Raw genomic sequence first — 18,322 nt, 5'->3', positions numbered from 1 at the left:
AGCACCCAGCATTGTCCCACCCGCACAACCATCTTAGTATCTCAGGTAACTAGGACTGTTTTGTTTATGCTTAAAGGAAAGAAATAGAGCTATATATCATATTTTGCCATTTTTCAAAGTTATTAGTTGAGGAACCCCAAGATGCAGAGAAAGAGGCAGGCATTTTGTAAGTAAACATGATTTAATTAAAATACTAAGACAAAACCAAACAAAGGGTACAAACAAAAAGCACGCTCGTGGGCGGATATAAAACTAAGAAGACTAGCATGCGAGCTAGAAAACACAAAGGAACTTTAGCACGGAAAACAGAAGTCATACTTGTTCTTAGAAAATAAAACGGAAGCAGCGAACAAAAGACAGTAAGCTAAAAACCGCTATCAAACGTAGCTTACCGCAACGCTGCATTGACACATCAAAATGCGACACAACAGGTAGCAAAGACAAGTGCGACATGTGGCAACGACAAATCAATAATCCAGCACTGACTGGAGGACAAAACAAACTCAAATAGAAGCTGGCTGATTGACAACGGGTGTGGCCAGGTGCCAATCAGCCACAGCTGAGGGAAAAAAGCGCCCAGGGAGAAAGACAGGAAACCGTCAAAATAAGAGCGCTGACAGGAACTGAAAACAGGAAATATTAAACACAGAGGAAACAAAGACAAATGCAGAGGGAAAAAAATAAAACACAAACAAACTTTCAGCATACAGAGCGGAAAACACAACCAAAAACTGTAGGCCAGGGGTGTCCAAATTGCGGTCCAGGGGCCATTTGCGGCCCTCAGTTAATTGTTTACTGGCACATTCTGCAAAAATTGCAAAATTGATAGTATTGCAAAAATTAAAAAAAAATAAAATCTAAAAAGTGGAACGAGGTGAAATGAGGCAGTTTTTTTCCCTTTTGTCTTTATTTTCTTTTTTTTCCATTGCTCAAAAAAAAGGACCAAAAAAATCCATGTTATAATGAATTATTAACTAAACATTATCACTTTAAAATGTTTTATGTGGAAAAAATATTGCATATGTTGTATGGTTGCCATATAAAAACATCAAAGTTTTGACAAAAGAGCATAAAACAAACAAAACAATAGTTCAAACTTAAAATCGACAGATATATCGGAAGTTGATCTTGAAATTTAAGTGTTAAAAGTGAAAAAATAATAATAATAAAACAGTGGGGAACCTTTAGGATCTCAAATATATTTAGTAGGATTTTATTTAACTTTTCGCTGTGATTACTCAAAAATATTAAATTGTTAAAATCAATGGTGTCCTGCATTATTGATCTTTGAGGGCTTCAATTGCTAAATAAAGGAACTCTCCTGAAGGAATCAATAAAGTACTATCTATTTATCTATCTAAATACTGCATATTTCAGTTTTACTATAAAAAACAAAGTTGTCTTTGACAGAAAATGCATAAAACCTTATTTGTTTTACTTTATATCAACCTCAAGTCGATATAGAGACATTTACTGTAAGCATTAAATAAAAAATAATAATAATAATTTGACTTATTTTGACCCTCTATGCTCCCCAGGACCCCTAAGGATTAAAAAAAAAATCCATATATTTTGTTATGGTTTGACAATGAAAAATATCAAAATTAGCCCCGCATGCTTACATTTTTCCATGTGGAAAAAGTTTGGACACCCTTGCTATAGGCTTCTCCATGCAACGAAGCAGGCCTACTTCACCACAGTCTGTTCCCCGTCCGTCCGCCTGTCCTGGGCGACGCCTAAACTAACAAATATATTCCAGAGGAAACACCGCAGATGGTACATTTTTATACTTTTATAGCGCTTTTCTACCTTCAAGGTACTCAAAGCCCTTTGACACTATTTCCAAATTCACCCATTCACACACACTGATGGCAGGAGCTGCCGCGCACGGCGCTATCCACCACCCATCAGGAGCAAGGGAGAAGTGTTTAGCTCAAGGACGCAACTGACGTGACTAGGTTGGTAGAAGCCGGGGATCGAACCAGGAACCTGGCATGGCCACTCTCCCAACCACGCCACGCTGTCCCAGAATAAATCGAAACTTAAATCCAATCACTGTGAAAAAAAAATCCGCGCAATTCACGGTAAAATATTATAGCGTCCTGGAAGAGTTAGCGCTGCAAGGGCTTCTAGGTATTTGTTATTTTGTGTTTGTTGTGTTACAGTGCGGATGTTCTGCCAAAATGTGTTTGTCATTCTTGTTTGGTGCGGGTTCACAGTGTGGCGCATATTTGTAACAGTGTTAAAGTTGTTTATACGGCCACCCTCAGTGTGACTTGTATGGCTGTGGACCAAGTATGCCTTGATTAACAATAAACTATTTTGCTCTCTCTGCCCCTCCCTCACATCTTCACAATTTGTTTTGTTTTTCAACCCCTTTTGAACCCTGTACGTACATTGAAAATACACGCAACCCTGACTCAAAACGCCGGACATTTGAGGCATTTAACATTGGGGCGGTATAGCTCGTTTGGAAGAGTGGGCGTGCCAGCAACTTGATGGTTCCAGGTTCGATTCCCACTTCCGCCATCCTAGTCACTGCCGTTGTGTCCTTGGGCAAGACACTTTACCCACCTGCTCCCTGTGCCACCCACACTGGTTCAAATGTAACTTAGATATTGGGTTTCACTATGTAAAGCGCTTTGAGTCACTAGAGAAAAGCGCTATATAAATATAATTCAGTTCACTTCACTGAAAAAACCCCGCCCGGACAGCCCCGCAAAAAAGGACTGATTCAAAGTGGAAAATTGTTCTGTGGTCTGACGAGTCCACATTTCAAATTGTTTTTGGAAATATACGACATAGTGTCATCCGGACCTTCAGAAAACCACTGTGACTAAATACAGTTTGTCGCTACATCTGTAAGTGCAAGTTAAAGCTCCACTATGCAAAGCGAAAGCCATTTATCAACAACATCCAGAAACGCCGCCGTCTTCTCTGGGGCCGAGATCATCTAGGATGGACTGATGCAAAGTGGAAAAGTGTTTTGTGGTCTGACGAGTCCACATTTCAAATTGTTTTTGGAAATATTCCACATCGTGTCATCCGGACCAAAGGGGAAGCGAACCATCCAGACTGTTATCCACGCAAAGTTCAAAAGCCAGCATCTGTGATGGTATGGGGGTGCATTAGTGCCCGAGGCATGGGTAACTTGCACATCTGTGAAGGTACCATTAATGCTGAAAGGTACATACAGGTTTTGGAACAACATATGCTGTCTTTTTCATGGACGCCCCTGCTTATTTCAGCAAGACAATGTCAAGCCACATTCAGCACGTATTACAACAGCGTTGATTCGTAAAAAAAGAGTGCGGGTACTTTCCAGACCTGTCTCCCATGGAAAATGTGTGGCGCATTATGAAGCGTAAAATACGACAGCGGAGACCCCGGACTGTGGAACGACTGAAACTCTACATCAGGGGTTTCAAACTCAAATACAGAGAGGGTCAAAATTTAAAACTGAACAAAGCCGCGGGCCAAGGTTGAACAAATTAACCTTTTAGGTGGTAGCGTGTATCGTAGCGTCCCGGAAGAGTTAGTGCTGCAAGGGTTTCTGGGTATTAGTTCTGTTTTGTTACGGTGCGGATGTTCTCCCGAAATGTGTTTGTCATTCTTGTTTGGTGTGGGTTCACAGTGTGGTGCATATTTGTAACAGTGCTAAAGTTGTTTATACGGCCACCCTCAGTGTGACCTGTATAGCTGTTGACTAAGTATGCTTTGCATTCACTTATGAGTGTGTACAAGCTGCTTATATCATGAGGCTTGGCCGGCACGCTGTTTGTATGGAGGATAAGCGGACGTGACGACAGGTTGTAGAGAACGTTATAGGCATTGCCTTTAAGGCACGGCCCCCAATATTGTTGTCCGGGTGGAAATTGGGAGATATTCACGAGAATGGATGCCCAGGGAGATTTTCAGGAGGGGTACTGAACTTCGGGAGTTTCCGGGAAAATCAGGAGGGTTGGCAAGTATGAGCATTAGCGGTGAATGCGGTGTTACAGCAGCACCGCTTCTGTATAATACCGGCGGGCCAAATTAGAGTTGGACACCCATGCTACATAAAACAAGAATGATAAATAAATAAATAAATAGGTTGTACTTGTATAGCGCTTTTCTACTTTCGAGGTACTCAAAGCGCTTTGACACTACTTCCACATTTACCCATTCACACACACATTCACACACTGATGGAGGGAGCTGCCATGCAAGGCGCCAACCAGCACCCATCAGGAGCAAGGGTGAAGCGTCTTGCTCAGGACACAACGGACGTGACGAGGTTGGTACTAGGTGGGAATTGAACCAGGGACGCTCGGGTTGCGTACGGCTACTCTCCCACTGCGCCACGCCTGGGAACGCCTCGGGATCCCCCGGGAAGAGCTAGATGAAGTGGCTGGAGATAGGGAAGTCTGGGCTTCCCTCCTTAGGCTGCTGCCCCCGCGACCCGGCCTCGGATAAGCGGAAGATGATGGATGGATGGATGGACAATGATTTGTAAATCATTTTCAACCCATATTCAGTTGAATGCACTACAAAGACAAGATATTTACACTTTCAAAGCTTCAACAATTAGTTTCCTCAGTTCCCAAACGTTTATTGAGTGTTGTTAAAAAAAAAAAGGTGATGTAACACAGTGGTGAACATGCCCTTTCCCAACTACTTTGGCATGTGTTGCAGCCGTGAAATACTAAGTTAATTATCATTTGCCCAAAAAAATAAAGGTTTATGAGTTTGAACTTCAAATATCTTGTCTTTGTAGTGCATTCAACTGAATATGGGTTGAAAATGATTTACAAATCATTGTCCATCCATCCATCCATCATCTTCCGCTTATCCGAGGTCGGGTCGCGGGGGCAGCAGCCTAAGCAGGGAAGCCCGGACTTCCCTATCTCCAGCAACTTCATCTCGCTCTTCCCGGGGGATCCCGAGGCGTTCCCAGGCCAGCCGGGAGACATAGTCTTCCCAACGTGTCCTGGGTCTTCCCCGTGGCCTCCTACCAGCTGGACGTGCCCTAAACACCTCCTTAGGGAGGCGTTCGGGTGGCATCCTGACCAGATGCCCGAACCACCTCATCTGGCTCCTCTCGATGTGGAGGAGCAGCGGCTTTACTCTGAGTTCCTCCCGGATGGCAGAGCTTCTCACCCTATCTCTAAGGGAGAGCCCCGCCACCCGGCGGAGGAAACCCATTTCGGCCGCTTGTACCCGTGATCTTATCCTTTCGGTCATGACCCAAAGCTCATGACCATAGGTGAGGATGAGAACGTAGATCGACCGGTAAATTCAATCAATCAATCAATCAATGTTTACTTATATAGCCCTAAATCACTAGTGTCTCAAAGGGCTGCACAAACCACTACGACATCCTCGGTAGGCCCACATAAGGGCAAGGAAAACTCACACCCAGTGGGACATCGGTGACAATGATGACTATGAGAACCTTGGAGAGGAGGAAAGCAATGGATGTCGAGTGGGTCTAACATGATACTGTGAAAGTTCAATCCATAATGGATCCAACACAGTCGCGAGAGTCCAGTACAAAGCGGATCCAACACAGCAGCGAGAGTCCCGTTCATAGCGGAGCCAGCAGGAAACCATCCCAAGCGGAGGCGGATCAGCAGCGCAGAGATGTCCCCAGCCGATACACAGGCAAGCAGTACATGCTTTGCCTTCCGGCTCAGCTCCTTCTTCACCACAACGGATCGATACAACGTCCGCATTACTGAAGACGCCGCACCGATCCGCCTGTCGATCTCACGATCCACTCTTCCCTCACTCGTGAACAAGACTCCTAGGTACTTGAACTCCTCCACTTGGGGCAGGGTCTCCTCCCCAACCCGGAGATGGCACTCCACCCTTTTCCGGGCGAGAACCATGGACTCGGACTTGGAGGTGCTGATTCTCATTCCGGTCGCTTCACACTAATACAAATCATTGTATTCCCTTTATATTTACATCTAACACAATTTCCCAACTCATATGGAAACGGGGTTTGTAGCTCCAAGTCATGTGACGCAGCAGCTCAAACGGCTGACATGAAGACGGTCGGAAAACGAGCAACAAAGTCAAATGCAAATTCCATTTCGAGGCCGAGGCAACCCCGACTCAAAGCTGGCAAATTGGCAGTTTGCCTGCCGCTTGTCTTTATTCTGTTAAGACTCTTATGAAGCTTTGTAAGCCATTATGTCATCACATTACACAGACGCTGCATAATTACAGTAACATCAGGTCGGCCAGATATGGACGGTCATTGTTTACACTTTCCATCTCATCTCACCGAACTTGGACGTCCAAGTAATTATTCATTAATTAAGCAATGTGACTTGAAATGACGGTGACATTCTCGCCAAATGATCCCAGGCGGTCCTTGTGTGACGACGAAGGCTGCAACAATAAGTCGATACATGTCGACAATGAAATATGTCGTCGACAATAGTCTTGACGTCATCGTCGTCATCTTTTTATGTTTATGTATCGTTGGCAGGTTGAAAACTGTTTAGGGGGTTTGCCTGGAGAGAAACCACCATTTAAACAGCACCGTATAATAATCATCAAAAACGCACGGGAGATAAAAACTTCCGTTTATGCGGTCAGAACACGAAGGGTTGTGAGTGCACCTGTTATTTACACACACATTCATATTTACTGTACATTTTTACACACACATTCATATTTACTGTACATTTTTACACACACATTCATATTTACTGTACATTTTTACACACACATTCATATTTACTGTACATTTTTACACACACATTCATGTTTACTGTACATATTTACTGTACATGTACAAATTTACTGTACATTTTTACACAATCATTCATATGTACAGTACATATTTACACACATTCATATTTACTGTACATTTTTACACACATTCATAATTACTGTACATTTTTACACACACATTCATATTTACTGAACATATTTACAAACACATTCTTATTTAACGTACATTTTTACACACACATTCATGTTTACTGTACATATTTACTGTACATGTACAAATTTACTGTACATGTTTACACAATCATTCATATTTACAGTACATATTTACACACATTCATATTTACTGTACATTTTTACACACATTCATAATTACTGTACATTTTTACACACACATTCATATTTACACACACATTTTTATTTACTGTACATATTTACACACACATTCATATTTACTGTACATTTTTACACACATTCATATTTACTAAACATTTTTACACACACATTCATATTTACTGTACATATTTACACACACATTCATATTTACTGTACATTTTTACACACATATTCATATTTACTAAACATTTTTACACACACATTCTTATTTACTGCACATATTTACACACACATTCATATTTACTGTACATTTTTACACACATTCATATTTACAGTACATTTTTACACACACATCCATATTTACAGTACATTTTTACACACACATTCATATTTACACACACATTCTTATTTAATGTACATATTTACACACATATTCATATTTAATGTACATATTTACACACACATTCATATTTATTGTACTTTTTACACACGTTCACATTTACTGTACATATTTACTGTACATTTACATATTTACACAATCATTCATAATTACTGTACATATTTACACACCCATTCATATTTACTGTACATTTTTACACACATTCATATTTACTGTACATTTTTACACACACATTCATATTTACTGTACATTTTTACACACATTCATATTTACTGTACATTTTTACACACACATTCATATTTACTGTACATTTTTACACACACATTCATGTTTACTGTACATATTTACTGTACATGTACAAATTTACTGTACATTTTTACACAATCATTCATATGTACAGTACATATTTACACACATTCATATTTACTGTACATTTTTACACACATTCATATTTACTGTACATTTTTACACACACATTCATATTTACTGTACATTTTTACACACATTCATAATTACTGTACATTTTTACACACACATTCATATTTACTGAACATATTTACAAACACATTCTTATTTAACGTACATTTTTACACACACATTCATGTTTACTGTACATATTTACTGTACATGTACAAATTTACTGTAAATGTTTACACAATCATTCATATTTACAGTACATATTTACACACATTCATATTTACTGTACATTTTTACACACATTCATAATTACTGTACATTTTTACACACACATTCATATTTACACACACATTTTTATTTACTGTACATATTTACACACACATTCATATTTACTGTACATTTTTACACACATTCATATTTACTAAACATTTTTACACACACATTCATATTTACTAAACATTTTTACACACACATTCATATTTACTGTACATATTTACACACACATTCATATTTACTGTACATTTTTACACACATATTCATATTTACTAAACATTTTTACACACACATTCTTATTTACTGCACATATTTACACACACATTCATATTTACTGTACATTTTTACACACATTCATATTTACAGTACATTTTTACACACACATCCATATTTACAGTACATTTTTACACACACATTCATATTTACACACACATTCTTATTTACTGTAAATATTTACACACACATTCTTATTTACTGTACATATTTACACACATATTCATATTTAATGTACATATTTACACACACATTCATATTTATTGTACTTTTTACACACGTTCACATTTACTGTACATATTTACTGTACATTTACATATTTACACAATCATTCATAATTACTGTACATATTTACACACCCATTCATATTTACTGTGCATAATAACACACACTTTCATGTTTACAAACACATTCATATTTCCTGTAGATATTTGCACACACATTCATATTTACTGTGCATATGTACACACACATTCATATTTACTGTGCATATGTACACACACATTCATATTTACTGTGCATATGTACACACACATTCATATTTACTGTGCATATGTACACACACATTCATATTCGCTGTACATATTTGCACACACATTCATTTTTACACACACATTCATATTTAATGTATGTATCTACACAAACATTCATATTTAATTAACATTTTTACACACACATTCATATTTATTGTACATATTTACACAATCATTCATATTTAATGTACATTTTTACACACACATTCATATTTATTGTACTTTTTACACACGTTCACATTTACTGTACATATTTACTGTACATGTACATATTTACACAATCATTCATATTTACTGTACATATTTACTCGCATTCATATTTACTGTACATATTTACACATACATTCATAATTACTGTACATGTCTACACACATTCATATTTACTGTACATATTTATACACCCATTCATATTTATTGTGCATATTTACACACACATTGATGTTTACACACACATCCATATTTACTGTACATATTTACACACACATTGATGTTTACAAACACATTCATATTTAATGTACATATTTACACACACGTTGTTTACACACACATTCGTATTTACTGTACATATTTACACACACATTCATGTTTACACACACATTCATATTTACTGTACATATTTACACACACATTGTTTACACACACATTCGTATTTACTGTACATATTTACACACACATTCATGTTTACAAACACATTCATATTTCCTGTACATATTTACAAACACATTCATATTTCCTGTACATATTTGCACACACATTCATATTTACACAAACATTTACTGTACATTTTTACACACACATTCATATTTACTTAACATTTTTACACACACATTCATATTTATTGTACATATTTACACAATCATTCATATTTAATGTACATATTTACACACACATTCATATTTATTGTACTTTTTACACACATTCACATTTACTGTACATATGTACTGTACATGTAAATTTACTGTAAATTTTTACACAATCATTTATATTTACTGTTCATATTTACACACATTCATATCTACTGTACATATTTACACATACATTCATAATTACAGTACATTTTTACACACATTCATATTTACACACACATTCATATTTACTGTACATTTTACACACATTCATATTTACTGTACATATTTACACATACATTCATAATTACTGTACATTTTTAAACACATTCATATTTACTGTACATATTTACACACACATTCATATTTACTGTACATATTTATACACACATTCATGTTTACTGTACACATTTACACATGCATTCATAATTACTGTACATTTTTAAACACATTCATATTTACTGTACATATTTACACACACATTCATATTTACTGTACATATTTATACACACATTCATGTTTACAAACACATTCATATTTACTGTACATATTTACACACACATTCTTATTTACTGTGCATATTTACACACACATTCATTCTTACACACACTTTCATATTTACTGTACAAATTTACACACACATTCATGTTTACACACACATTCTTATTTACTGTACATATTTACACACACATTCTTGTTTACTGTACATATTTACACACACATTCATATTTACTGTACATTTTTACACACACATACATATTTACTTTACATATTTACACAATTATTCATATTTAAAGTAAAAATTTACACAATCATTCATAATTAATGTACATATTTACACACACATTCCTATTTATTGTACTTTTTACACACATTCACATTTACTGTACATGTACATTTACTGTACTGCACTCAGTTCCTGCTTTTTCACTCTCTTGTTTTGTCACCATAGCAACCATTAGTTTCACCTGCTTCACATTTTGAGTCACGCACCAGTTTTCACTAATCATGTCACTGTTATTTAAACCGATAGTTGCCAGGAAGTCAGCCTGGCGACATTACTTCTGCTCACTTCATGCCATGCTTCTTCTGATACTCGTGCCTGTTCATAGCAAGTTTTGTTTTTTCATGTCGCAGTTAATGAGTTTTGCTTCATGTTCATAGTTTCTGCCTTTGTGCAAGTTTTTGTTTCATTGGCCAAGTTTTTGTACTTCCGCCTTGTGCGCGCCTTTTGTTCCTTTTTTTATAGTAATAAATAAATAAATATGTCCTTACCTTCACGCCTTGCCTGCTCCAACTTTCCTTTGCATTCCGGAAAAACAAACCCCAAAGCCCACTCGAGATCAGCGCTATGAACTTACATAATCAAATACGTTGCGACAGAAAGTGTAATAATTCAAAGCGTGCATCCATATTTAAGTGTCCTTTGTTGAAAAGATCAATGGAAATTCTAAATGAGGCCAAACAGAAAGTGCCGTGGCTGCAACTCCGAACCAGTTTGACACCGTTATTCTCTTTGGTCCCTCTTCCGTTTCAAACCCAATGCCGAGGTGCCCTTGAGCATGACACGTAATCCTCGAGTTGCTCAGAAGCCAGCGGTCGGGAACTGCCAAATTGTCAGCTCGAGGAACTGCGGTACCGTGACAGGGCTTTAAACACGCTGAATTAAACATTTTTACCAACCCCAAAAATTAACTTTCAAACCAATCGCGGGTGAGACGTCGTGGTTTCATTGGAGGGGACTGGCGCCACCCGACAAAGCCAAGGGGAAACATTCAGTCGTGGTGCAGTAAGTGCCTTACCTAAGGCCGTAAAGAACGGTTCCATCTGGATGGAGACGGATCATGCGGTTTTTGACGGTGACTCCGTGGACAAAGGACTTCTTGTCATTGAGGAAATAGGTGTCCGGTACCCACAGCTGGTCTGCTACTCTGTTATCCAAGGTGAGGTTGAGAGGGATTCCGACGTAGGCCAGACGTTTGTCCCTCCAGTACTGCTGGAAATACATTGTCAACGTGTAGTCCTGTGGAGCAGAGCATGAGATCTGGTCATTGGGTGTAAGGGTCAGGGACGAAAAAACAAATACGGATCACTGGGGATGTGCGGTTGATCTGCCACCTATCATTGTCAGGCGATTAATGCATTTTATTGCCGATTCCCGCTGGCTGATACTATAGACCAGGGGTCGGCAACCTTCAGCATACAAAGAGCCATTTGCCCCCAAATAAAACCCAACTAGAGCCGCAAACCCTGTTCGATTCCTAAAATGACGATCACACCACTTATAGTTTCGTTACACCTATGCTATAGAACGGTGGTCTCAAACACGCGGCCCGCGAGACGTTATTTTGCGGCCCTTAATATGAAAGTTTAATGTTGATGCGGCCCGCGAGTCTTATATGAATGGCGCTTTACAGCGTCATACTTGTATACCCTCGATTTTTCCGGGAGACTCCCAATTTTCAGTGCCCCTCCAGGGGTAGTCATTCTCCCGAATTTCACCCAATCAACAATTTTTAAGGGGATATCTTGGAGGCACTGCCTTATCGTCTTCTACAACCTGCACAAATTGCTCAAACAGCATGCCAGCCCAGTGTAATTTTGTATTTGGCTTCCATAGACACAGCAAGACATAGTTGATCAGCAGCCATACAGGTCACACTTAAGGTGGCCATATAAACAACTTTAACACTGTTACAAATATGCGCCACACTGTGAACCCAAACCAAACAAGAATGACAAACATATTTTGGGAGAACATCTGCACCGTAAAACAACGTAAACACAACAGAACAAATACCCAGAATCCCATGTAGTCCTAACTCTTCCGGGCTACAATATAGACCCCCGGGGCAATCAAGATCGCGAGAGTTGGCAAGTATATTACTAGGGCGGGAAAGCCATTCAAAGAAGGTGAATTCATTCCAGCGCCCCCCGCAACCCCAAAAGGGAATAAGCGGTAGAGAATGGATGGATGGGATGTTAAAGTGTTTTAAGAAATCTTTTCTTGCGGCCCAACCTCACCCAGTTTCTGCATTCAGTGGCCCCCAGGTAAATTGAGTTTGAGACCCCTGCTATAGAATGTATGAAATCAAACACTTGACAACGATTAACATTTTATTTCTGGGTATAAGCATATCACCAAATTATTTTGAGCCTTTGAAAAAAAATACACTGGTCCTTCCCTTATTAATGAATTTGAAAAAAATCAAGTTGCGCCAATATTCTGAAGACACTCAACTGCGGCATATTTCATTTGACTAAAAAGGGAAAAGAACAACCTCGTCATCAATGGAAGCCAATTAATCCGTCGATGAAGCATTCATCAGAAAGGTTTCTCTTTTTTGATCCGCCCGTTGCTAGCTTACCGGGGGTTGACCGCTAAAAACAATACAATTGCTTGGCAGTAAGAGATGACAATTTAAAATGTGGACACGTCAGACCACAGAACACTTTTCCAATTTGCATCAGTCCATCTTAGATGATCTCAGGCCCAGAGAAGCCGGCGGCATTTCTGGATGTTGTTGATAAATGGCTTTCGCTTTGCATAGTAGAGCTTTAACTTGCACTTAAAGATGTAGCGACAAACTTTATTTAGTGGCAGTGGTTTTCTGAAGTGTTCCTGAGCCCATGTGGTGATATCCTTTATTTTGCAATTGATTCCAAAACTTTGGAGAGCCTAACCTAAAAGAACAGCACAATCTATTTGCATCGCCAAAGTTGATCTGAAAACCCTCCGGAAGTCCTGTCTTTTTCCAACCCGAACTCAAAACGCGGGAAATTTGAGGCATTTAAGAAACCCCGCCCGGACAGCCCCACAAAAGAGGAAGTATAGTCCGTCCAGGCCTCTGCCCTAAGTTAATAATCATCACCTCCATTGTGACAATAATAAATATATAAACTAGGAAAACATAATATCACTGGAGGACGAGGGTGAACATGTTAAGACAAGAAGGCAGGCTAATTGCTATACTAGCCGCGGAGCTAAATTGAATCAACGCAAAAAATAAGCGCTTAGAAAAACTTAATGCAACCACAATACAGCAGAAAGTAAGCATCTGTTATCAGGAAATTGACAAATAGATTATAATAGTAGACAAGGCGTGCATGTAAGAAAGGGACAGAAGGAATCCGTGTCAATACCAAGGGTGGAATCAGTATGTAATGACATTTAAAAAACACTTTTAAGACCAATGTCTTGGAAAGATATATCACTCTTAAATCAACACAGTAGTTAATACTATGATCAATGTTAATTAAAAACTAAATGTGGCATATATAAACAATAATGGAAATATATTTGTTTGTATATACAAACCCTGTTTCCATATAAGTTGGGAAATTGTGTTAGATGTAAATATAAACGGAATACAATGATTTGCAAATCATTTTCAACCCATATTCAGTTGAATATGCTACAAAGACAACATATTTGATGTTCAAACTCATAAACATTTTTTTTTTTTTTTGCAAATAATCATTAACTTTAGAATTTGATGCCAGCAACACGTGACAAAGAAATTGGGAAAGGTGGCAATAAATACTGATAAAGTTGAGGAATGCTCATCAAACACTTATTTGGAAAATCCTACAGGTGTGCAGGCTAATTGGGAACAGGTGGGTGCCATGATTGGGTAGAAAAACAGCTTCCCAAAAACTGCTCAGTATTTCACAAGAAAGGATGGGGCGAGGTACACCCCTTTGTCCACAACTGCGTGAGCAAATAGTCAAACAGTTTAAGAACAACGTTTCTCAAAGTGCAATTGCAAGAAATTTAGGGATTTCAACATCTACGGTCCATAATATCATCAGAAGGTTCAGAGAATCTGGAGAAATCACGCCACGTAAGCGGCATGGCCGGAAACCAACATTGAATGACCGTGACCTTCGATCCCTCAGACGGCACTGTATTAAAAATCGACATCAATCTCCAAAGGATATCACCACATGGGCTCGGGAACACTTCAGAAAACCACTGTCACTAAATACGGTTCCTGGCTACATCTGTAAGTGCAAGTTAATACTCTACTATGCGAAGCGACAGCCATTTATCAACAACATCCAGAAACGCCGCAGGCTTCTCTGGGCCAGAGATCATCTAAGATAGACTGATGCAAAGTGGAAAAAAGTTATGTGGTCTGATGAGTCCACATTTCAAATTGTTTTTGGAAATATTCGACATTGTGTCATCCGGACCAAAAGGGAAGCGAACCATCCAGACTGTTAGATGCAAAGTTCAAAAGCCAGCATCTGTGATGGTATGGGGGTGCATTAGTGCCCAAGGCATGGGTAACTTACACAACTGTGAAGGCACCATTAATGCTGAAAGCTACATACAGGTTTTGGAACAACATATGCTTCCATCCAAGCCCTGTTTTTTTCATGGACGCCCCTGCTTATTTCAGCTAGACAATGCCAAGCCACATTCAGCACGTGTTACAGCAGCGTGGCTTCGTAAAAAAAGAGTGTAGGTACTTTCCTGGCCTGCCTGCAGTCCAGACCTGTCTCCCATCGAAAATGTGTGGCACATTATGAAGCGTAAAATACGACAGCGGAGACCCCGGACTGTTGAACGACTGAAGCTCTACATAAAACAAGAATGGGAAAGAATTCCACTTTCAAAGCTTCAACAATTAGTTTCCTCAGTTCCCAAACGTTTATTGAGTGTTGTTAAAGGAAAAGGTGATGTAACACAGTGGTGAACATGCCCTTTCCCAACTACTTTGGCACGTGTTGAAGCCATGAAATTCGAATTTAATTATTATTTGCAAAAAAAATACAAAGTTTATGAGTTTGAACATCAAATATCTTGTCTTTGTAGTGCATTCACTTGAATATGGGTTGAAAATTATTTGCAAATCATTGTATTCCGTTTATATTTACATCTAACACAATTGGTACAAAGGCTTAACTAACAGGTGTACGAGAATATTTCACATGCCTTTTTTGTGTATATAATTGAACAGTTTTTATGTTGTGTACAAGGTTTATTTATAAAATGTTGTGAAAAGGAAATTTTATCATTTTTAATTTGACATCGTTTACAGGGTTACGCACAGAAAGTGTTCAACTTCAGCCTAAACCCTTTCAGTCTGCAACATTTTAAATGTATGCATGTACAACTGTTTGTTTATGTAAAACTGTTTGTTTATTTTGTTGACCACTGACCGAAGAAAAACAAAATAATAATAAACTAAGTACATGACCGATACTAGAGTGATAAGATCAATATTTGTATTACCATTTTTAAAAAAGTATTTATTTTGTTATTGTTTACAAATTCAGGGAAAAATAGTAGTAGATAGTCGTGTATGCAATAAAAAAGAATAAAGTTCTAGCATGAATATAGTGTTAATATTGTCACCATCAAAATAAAACAAACAGTTATTACATGGGATTGGTTTGGCTGAAGCACAAATGGATGATCGGTATTGGTATCGGCATCTGAAAGACCCTGATTGGAAAATTCCTACTTTTACCTTCAGTGAATTACTGTCTTTTGAGTTACCTTTCATGGGCTACATTTTTTTTACACGTGCTCCAATTGAAAATGCTTCTAAAGGTGTTTTATAATCTCGACTTCAGTCTGCCTGCTTCTTCTTAACCTTGATCAATGTCTGTTGTCAATGTTGGCGGTTTAGGTCTTGTCTCGGTGCTCTGCTAGCCTAAGGCTCTACATACGTGTTCATTGAGCGCATGAAAGACACGAACAATAACAATCAGTCATCCGGTGGCCCTGAACTATCCTAATCAATCAGACCACGGGTTGGCAAAACCGGATTGGGGAAAGAGCCATTTTGGACCAAAAATACAGAAATAAAATGTCAGGAGTACGCCAAAAAGTCTTATATAAGTGTTATAATGAGTGCAACACATGGTGTAAGTGTCTATATTAGCTATATCAGCCTACTATCAAAATTACTTTCAAAGTTTTAAATAAGTGTTACGAGTGCAACACATGATGTGTCTATATTAGCCTACTATCCAAATTACTAAAAGTCTTACGTAAGTGATATAATGAATGCAACACATGATGTAAGTGTCTGTATTTGCTATATCAGCCTACTATCAAAATCACTTTAAAAGTCTTGTATACGTGTTATAATGAGTGCAACACATAATGTAAGTGTCTATATTAGCTATATCAGCCTACTATGAAAATGACTTTAAAAGTCTAATATAAGTGCAACACATGATGTAAGTGTCTATATTAGCTATATCAGCCTACTATCAAAATGACTTTGAAAGTCTTATATAAGTGTTATGAGTGCAACACATGATGTGGTTATATTAGGCTACTATCCAAAATTACTAAAAGTCTTATATAAGTGTTATAATTAAGGCAACACATGATGTAAGTGTCTATATTAGCTATATCAGCCTACTATGAAAATGACTTTAAAAGTCTAATATAAGTGCAACACATGATGTAAGTGTCTATATTAGCTATATCAGCCTACTATCAAAATTACTTTAAAAGTCTTATATAAGTGTTATGAGTGCAACACATGATGTAAGTGTCTATATTAGCTATATCAGCCTACTATCAAAATTACTTTAAAAGTCTTATATAAGTGTTATGAGTGCAACACATGATGTGGTTGTATTAGCCTACTAACAAAATTACTAAAAGTCCTACATAAGTGATATGAGTGCAACACATGATGTAAGTGTCTATATTAGCTATGCCAGCCTACTATGAAAATGACTTTAAAAGTCTTATATGAGTGTTATACTGAGTGCAACACATGATGTAAGTGTCTATATTATCTATATCAGCCTACTATGAAAATGACTTTAAAAGTGACGTGACGTGACGTGAATTATATTTATATAGCGCTTTTCTCTAGTGACTCAAAGCGCTTTACATTGTGAAACCCAATATCTAAGTCTTATATAAGTGTTATAATGAGTGCAACACACGATGTGTCTATATTAGCTATATCAGCCTACTATCAAAATGACTTTAAGTCTTATATAAGTGCAACACATGATGTAAGTGTCTATTTTAGCTATATCAACCTACTATCAAAATTCCTAAAAGTCTTACATAAGTGTTATGAGTCTAATACATGATGTAAGTGTCTATATTACCTATACCAGCCTACTATGAAAATGACTTTAAAAGTCTTATATATGTGTTATAATGAGTGCAATATTAGCTATATCAGCTTAATATGAAAATGACTTTAAAAGTCTTATATAAGTGTTACAATGAGTGCAACACATGATGCAAGTGTCTATATTAGCTATATCAGCCTACTATCAAAATTACTATAAACGTTTTAAATAAGTGTTACGAGTGCAACACATTATGTGTCTATATTAGCCTACTATCAAAATTACTAAAAGTCTTACATAAGTGTTATGAGTCTAACACATGATGTGTCTATATTAGCCTACTATCAAAATTACTAAAAGTCTTACATAAGTGTTATGAGTCTAACACATGATGTAAGTGTCTATATTAGCCTACTATCAAAATTACTAAAAGTCTTACATAAGTGTTATGAGTGTAACAC

General features: G+C 37.6%; 1 protein-coding gene across 4 annotated transcripts in view; it reads right to left on the bottom strand.

Moving 5' to 3' along the window:
- LOC133544467 (gamma-aminobutyric acid receptor subunit beta-3-like) overlaps window positions 1-18,322 on the bottom strand; it is a 250,825-nt gene that overhangs the window by 69,360 nt on the left and 163,143 nt on the right. For all 4 annotated transcript variants that reach the window (XM_061889810.1, XM_061889811.1, XM_061889812.1 and 1 more), the window contains one exon: window positions 11,603-11,823. In XM_061889810.1, the coding sequence (XP_061745794.1) occupies window positions 11,603-11,823 (221 nt within the window). The remainder of the gene's footprint in view (window positions 1-11,602; window positions 11,824-18,322) is intronic.

The sequence above is a fragment of the Nerophis ophidion genome, linkage group LG27, assembly GCF_033978795.1.
Source record: "Nerophis ophidion isolate RoL-2023_Sa linkage group LG27, RoL_Noph_v1.0, whole genome shotgun sequence".
In the NCBI taxonomy this organism is placed as follows: domain Eukaryota; kingdom Metazoa; phylum Chordata; class Actinopteri; order Syngnathiformes; family Syngnathidae; genus Nerophis; species Nerophis ophidion.
This window is presented reverse-complemented; position numbering and strand designations above follow the sequence as displayed.